Consider the following 6685-nt stretch of genomic DNA (forward strand, 5'->3'; position numbering starts at 1 on the left):
ACACAACACGCGCGCATATATATTTCAATAAAAAGAGGAAGTAAGAAAACGAAATAGAGAAGGAAATAAACAATAGAGAAAAGGCGAATAAAAGAAAGGAGGAAGAGATATAGCGAAAGAAAGGGAAGATATATAGGCATATAACCAGCGTATACCTATAGGCAATATATCTATTCTAATCAGAATCTTTTCTTGAGATAAAAAGCAATACGTCACACTGTAAGCCTTATGTTAGGTGATAGCGACTGTTAAGGTAGGGATTCCCCTATCTTGCAGCAGTGGATAGTACACATCTGATTTTGATAAACATCGTGGAAGAGAAACGGGAGGAGGAGAAGCATAGATGAACGAGCGGTAATTAGCACCGGATGGATGTTCGTTCTTGCATTAGGTAGTATGTATCTGGGCGCGATAGACGTGTTTCGAGAAGGCAGTAAAACTGTAGGTTGATTGACTCGGGCTCTCTTCCTCTCCTCACGTTCATCACATTCTTCTCTGCGATCCTACGTAGGAACAATATAAGATTTTTCTTTTTCTTCTTTTTTTTATTTTTTTTTTTTACGTTTGTAATTGAAAATTGAGAGAGAAAGAGAGAAAGAGAAAGAGAGAAAGAGTGCTTTCCGCTCTTGTGTCCTTTTGTGATGATTTGTTGAATATTTATAGGGCCAATTTTGATTCTTCCTTTCGCGTAAAGGACACCCCTCCTTCGCCCCGTATCATATCTTCGCTCTTGCTTTCCATCCCCTTTTAAGGCAGTAATTAAATGACGAATTGTTTTGAAATAATAATAATAATGAGAGTTAATAAAATGTGGCTGTTCTAGATAAATAAATAATGCGTACATGAATGAAATATAATATGACCATCTTGTCCCTTTTCCTTTTCACTGTTCCAACTCTATAAAAATCGATATTGCTATTAAATTCAACTGTATGAAAAAATTAGATATTTTAGGAATATATTAATTTTCTTGCTTATTCTATGTATATGGATGTGTTCCTACTTTATTGTATAACACTTCTTTATAATGTTCGTATATCATGTGATAAAGTATGAGGAAAACGATAAAATAGAAAAGAAAATAAAAAGAAATAAAAGTGGTGGAATTCATATATATATAGAAATTGATATCTATCGCCATGTGATAGCGAGTGTACGAATTAAACACACGATGTGGTTTATAAAAAAAAATCATTAGATAAGCTATCATTGTTTATCGATTACGTTTATGCTATACTTAATACAATCGCTATTTCGTAGAATCTGTTTCTTAGTATTAAGGATAGACATGATAAATATATAAAATGCTAGTGAGAGAGATTACATACAAAAAGTATTTCTTGTTTCTGTCCAAGTATTCTGCCATTCAAAGAATACATACATTATAAGTTTCGCGATCTACGTAAAATGCCAGAAAGATAGCGAAGAGTTGAAATGGTTGAAATTGTTAAGAAAAACCATGTTTAGTATGTATCTGTTCATAGAAAAAAGAGCCTACTTGCGCTTTTAGTGAAAATAGATTGAATTAAAAGAAATTTTATTTTACATTAAAAAAAAAGAAACATGGAGAAAATATAGAAAAATTGAAATTCTTTTCTTGCCATTTTAGAAACTCGAGATGGGATTTCTTTTCAAGAGATAATGGAGATAACATTTTTCCCTACACTCGTTTTTTCTCGGTTCAAAGATTAGAATAACGTTTATATTTTCATTTGCGCTAAATTTACAGAGTAATCATAAAAAAATAATATCGAACGGGAGGAGAACAAAGAAATGAACAAGATAGGATAAGATAAATATTTTTAGTGTTTCTCATTTTTTTTTCGTTTCGAAAATTCGAACATTTTTTGATTAAGTGTTATCGTCTCGATCAATTAATTTGTTATGAAATTTCTTGAAAAAAATATGATAAGATAAACCTCTTGATCAGCTTTCCTTCCTTTTTTACTTAAAAATTCAATTGAATTTTCAAGTGGTTCGATAGATTTTCTTTTTTAAATTCTTCAAAAGAGAAGAATATGACAAAACAGATTACAAATCTTTAGTACATACTTTTTATTTAAAATTCAAAAATTCAAATATATCGAATTTTATCAAGCATCATCGTCTTGATAGAAACTTTTCTTTTTTAGTCTTCTCGAAGAGACGCTAACAAGAGATGCTAAAACATTTTTAGCACTTTGTGTTTTTTTTCTATTCAAAAATTTAAGTATCAAATTTAAGCGTTATAGTTTCGATCAATTTTCTCTTTTTTTTTTTTAGATGTTTTGAAGAAAATATCACAATAAAGGTAAATACTTTTAGTGTTACTGTATTTTTCAAAATCCAATATTGAAAAAATTTTCACGTTTCCATCTTGGGGATAAAGTTATATGATTGCTAATCTCCAGAAAAGATTAAATATGGATAAAAAACATAAACTTGAGAAAAAAAGATTACTTGATGAAATAAAAATATTAAGAATGAAGAAATACAAGATTATATCTGATAGGTTTAAAAATATTAAATAAATAGATGAATTATAGGCAAATGTTCTCCTAATAATAAAGTACAGAAATTTTTCAATTATTATTTTAAGAAATACAAAAATTTTATTTTATATTGTTTTCTGTTCACTTTTTATTGTAATTAATAATTTTATCTTTGTTTCTATTTAAAGCTTTTCTTGGCTTGAATCAGGGACCTTTCTCAAAAATTGAAAAAAGTCAGGGAATTCTTCTCTGTTTCGCTAAGGCTTTACAAAATTGAAAGATACAAACAATAGAAACAGAATAAAAAGCTGCGCACAAAGGACTAGGAAACAGAAAATAAGAATTTCAACCTATCAGAAATCATATACTGTGGAATATACAGTTTCTGATAGGTTGAAATTCTTGAATCCTGTTATCTATTTCTTTGTACGTAGCCTCTAATGGATTTCAACCTATCAGAACCCGTATATATACTGTAGACACGATTTTTGATAGATTGTATTTTGCTAGGTTATTCCTTGTGTTTAAGTCTGTTTTACAATGTGCTTTTTGTATCCTGTTTCTTGCCTTTTGTTATTTTTTACATCTTGTCTTTTTGCTTCTTATCCGATTTTTTTCGATTGTTTTCTATTGCTCGAGATAAAAACATTAACGAACTTCAGAAGAAACAGAAAACACATATAAGAAATATACAAGAAATATAATTGTTGATAAAACGATCACAAGTGGAAAAAAGCAAAAGATAAAAAGCAAGAAACAGGAAACAAAGAGCACATTGTAGAACAACCATAACAAAGTTAACGAATTTCGAAAGAAACAAGAAATACGTAGTAAAAAATATAATTGTTGATAAAAACGGTTGCAAAGGGAAGAAAAGCAAAAGGTAAAAAACAAGAAACAGGAAACAAAGAGCACATTGTAGAATAGGCCTTAGGTTTAATGTTGAAAGTAGGACGTTTCGAAGAAACACGAACGAGGATTTGAAAATGGCGGGGTTGGGAGTTTTGCGCCATCGCGCCCTCTAGCGTCGGCACGAGACATGTGACGGCGCGGTGGCGGGGCCGCGCGGCGCACCACCATCCACCGGGCCCCAGAATGCATCGCGCGCCACGGCATGTGCCTTTCCGCCATTTTGTAGTTTGCTCGAGAGACTGTGTTGAGTTCGATTCTTCCACCTCGGTAAGGAAATATCGTCGTTCGTAACGGCCGCGCGTTGATCCGCTCGGTGCGGTGGGCCGTGATACGTACAGGGCGGATCGTCACGCGCGCGTTGCGCGGCGTCGCGAATTCGCGTGAGGAACGTGTCGAATCTCGCCGCCGCCTGTCTCGCCAGCCGTGTCGTGTTGCTGCGTCGCGTATTTCGTCGCGCACACGCGAGCGTGTGCGTGCGTGCGTGCGTGCGTGCGTGCGTGCGTGCGTGCGTGCGTGCGTGCGTGCGAGCGAGCGAGCTGGCGAGTGATCGGTTCGAGCTCTCCGCTCTAGTCAGCCCATTGTCGATTATCAAGGCAACGAACGAAATTCGCGAAAACGCATACACGAGGTACTTCGCGCGTACAACGAATCCTCCAAATTCAAAGTGCCTCGAGAGTGCTCTCTCTATAGCCGAGAAACCGATCTGCACGAGGCCGTTCTAGAGAGAGAGAGAGAGAGAGAGAGAGAGAGAGAGAGAGAGAGAGAGAGAGAGAAAGAGAGCGCGAGTGAGCGAGCGGACGGGCGAGCGAGCGAGCGAACGGGCAAGGCACCTCGTAGCGCTAGATTCAGGGCACATGGGATCATCCAGGCCCATCTCGAGATGAACGGTGATTTTGGTAACGATCATCCGTCACATTCATCAAAAAAACCATACGAAAATCATTCAATCACCATCCGATTCTCATCATCATTATCATTATCGTCATCATTATCATCATCATCATCATCTTTATCATCATCTTTATCATCATCTTCATCATCATCATCATCTTTATCTTCATCAACATCTTCATCATCTTCACCATTATCAATGTCGTTGTCGTCATCGTCGTCGCCGTCATTATTATTATCATCATCGTCATCGTCATCGTTAGTGTTAACACATGTTCGTTGAGTTCAGGAAGAGTGTCGTACAGTCTTGTCATCGTGCCGCTTCATCCACCTTCTCGCCATCGTCACCACCTCCTTATGTTGCTTGCTAAACTCGCGCCGTACGTCGACACGTCGTTATCGCCGCTGTCTTCATCTTTCATCTTCTCATCCATGTCGTCATCGTCCTCACCATCGTATCCGTATACGTTGTCCTTGTGCTCATCCTTGTCGATGTCGTCAATGTCGTCGTCATTGTCTTCGTCATCGTGGTCGTGGACGTGATCGTGATCGTGATCGTGATCGTGATCGTGATCGTGGTCGTGTCCGTTCGGCCAGAAAGCAGCTCGTCGTCGTCGCCGTCGTGACGCCACCGTGACTGCCACCGTATCGTATCGACGATCGCTATATTTGGCCGATAACGCGCCGTGCGCTCCGCAACATATTGCGCGTCCTTTCGCGCGGGGATCCTCGTCTGGCACGTCGCGAGTTCTTCCCGACGGCCGTCGTCGTGGCACGTAGTCCGATGCCGGAGGCTCGTTCTGGCGCGTGTGAGCATTGCCGCCCGAAGAGCGTATCTTAGTGTCAACCACGTCGACTTTGGTCGCGCGCGCGCGTGAAAAAAATTCTTCCTTATGTCTTTCGTTTTTCCCGGCGGCTCCCAGATTGTACTTTGTGAAAAGTTGCACGCGCGACATTGTTCGTAGCTGTTTTGTACTCTATATTTGTGGGCTTGTGGTAATCCATCGTATAGTGTTGCGTATTGAGGCATGATTTGAATCAAATTCTCCTGATAGTTTTTCCGTTTTACTGTTGTCGTTGTCATGATAGTTTACAAGGATATGTTGCATAAAGCATCTTTGATCTTTGATCAAATAATTATTACATGATTATGATATATATATGTGTGCGTGTGCGTGCGTGCGTGTATGTGTGTGTATGTGTGTGTGTGTGTGTGTGTGTGTGTGTGTGTGTGTGTGTGTGTGTGTGTGTGTGTGTGTGTATTGTATAAAAATAAGTCAAGTTGCTCTTAGTAATAACCAAAGTATTCTGTAGAATGATATTTTCTCCTAGTCTAAAAGCACGACTTTTGGAATAGAGAGAGATCTAATATATCTCACATTTATAGATAACTTAATCACAATTTAACTTACTCTTCATCTTTTTCTTAGAATTAGAAAAAGATAAGTTACATGGAAATTAAATGTTGATCTATATTGATATAAATAGAATTATAATTGAGTACCTCTCAAACTAATTGTTTAAACTATATAAATGTACAGGTAAAAAAGTCATATGTGATGTAATAACTAGACCTATTATACTGCAAAGAGCTAATATTATATATAATTTAATGCAATAACTGTGAAACGTAATAACTTGTATTAGGTTAGAATTATAGATATGTAGTATATATATCTAGGTATATATATATCTAGGAAATATCAGGTTTTTAATTGGGATTTAAAGTATTTTATATATTATACTAATTTTTAAATATGTAACAAAAAATTTTATTTAAACTGAATTATCATTTTACAAGATATCTGATTGCATTACACTAGGTTATTAGAGCAACATTTTAAATTACAACATACATAAGTATGAAAGAACATGAGAGAAGATAAAGGAAAATTACAAATGAATTACAAATTTTTCTTTTGTAGGATACGTTTACATGAATGGGGACATCGGGAAGCTGCCACCAGGGGCGGTCTACCCAGCCACCCCTGAACCTCTGGGTCCACAGATTGCAGGCGCAATTGGTGGTGGTGGTGTGCCTAATATAGACTACGGAGTCATGAACGGTGCGCCGAGCGGTAGTGAATTGATTCTTGACGCTGGTGTCAGCAGTCTGGAACCATCGCCTCAACACGCTATAAGCATGCACGGTGGTGCTGTCGGATACAGCCCAGTGGATGTTGCCGCATTGGGCGACGCTTCTGCTGCTCCTCCATCTGTACCAATGACAGATTTAAATGTTCCAGGCATACCGTTGGAGACGCTTAAACAAATGCTCTCTACACAACTCGAGTACTATTTCTCCAGGTAACAAGCTCTTATTATTCTGAAATCTTCCATTTTGCATTGCATGAAATTGCAATCATTTCCCAAATATTGCATTATGTATTAGATCACACATATCTATATAT

General features: G+C 37.3%; 1 protein-coding gene across 4 annotated transcripts in view; it reads left to right on the forward strand.

The window, feature by feature from the left end:
- The first annotated feature begins 3573 nt into the window (after nt 1–3573).
- LOC108689229 (la-related protein CG11505) overlaps nt 3574–6685 on the forward strand; it is a 13402-nt gene continuing 10290 nt past the window's right edge. The window contains exons 1-2 of one of the 4 annotated variants that reach the window (XM_018195903.1): nt 3574–3650; nt 6200–6581. In XM_018195903.1, coding sequence (XP_018051392.1) covers nt 6211–6581 — 371 coding nt within the window. In that variant the 5' untranslated portion in view covers nt 3574–3650; nt 6200–6210. Of the gene's footprint in view, nt 3651–3707; nt 4012–4208; nt 4280–5210; nt 5232–6199; nt 6582–6685 lie in introns of those variants that run through there. The other 3 variants (XM_018195904.1, XM_018195902.1, XM_018195905.1) reach the window with 3 other exon arrangements.

This window comes from Atta colombica, unplaced genomic scaffold, assembly GCF_001594045.1.
Source record: "Atta colombica isolate Treedump-2 unplaced genomic scaffold, Acol1.0 scaffold261, whole genome shotgun sequence".
NCBI classification, from domain to species: domain Eukaryota; kingdom Metazoa; phylum Arthropoda; class Insecta; order Hymenoptera; family Formicidae; genus Atta; species Atta colombica.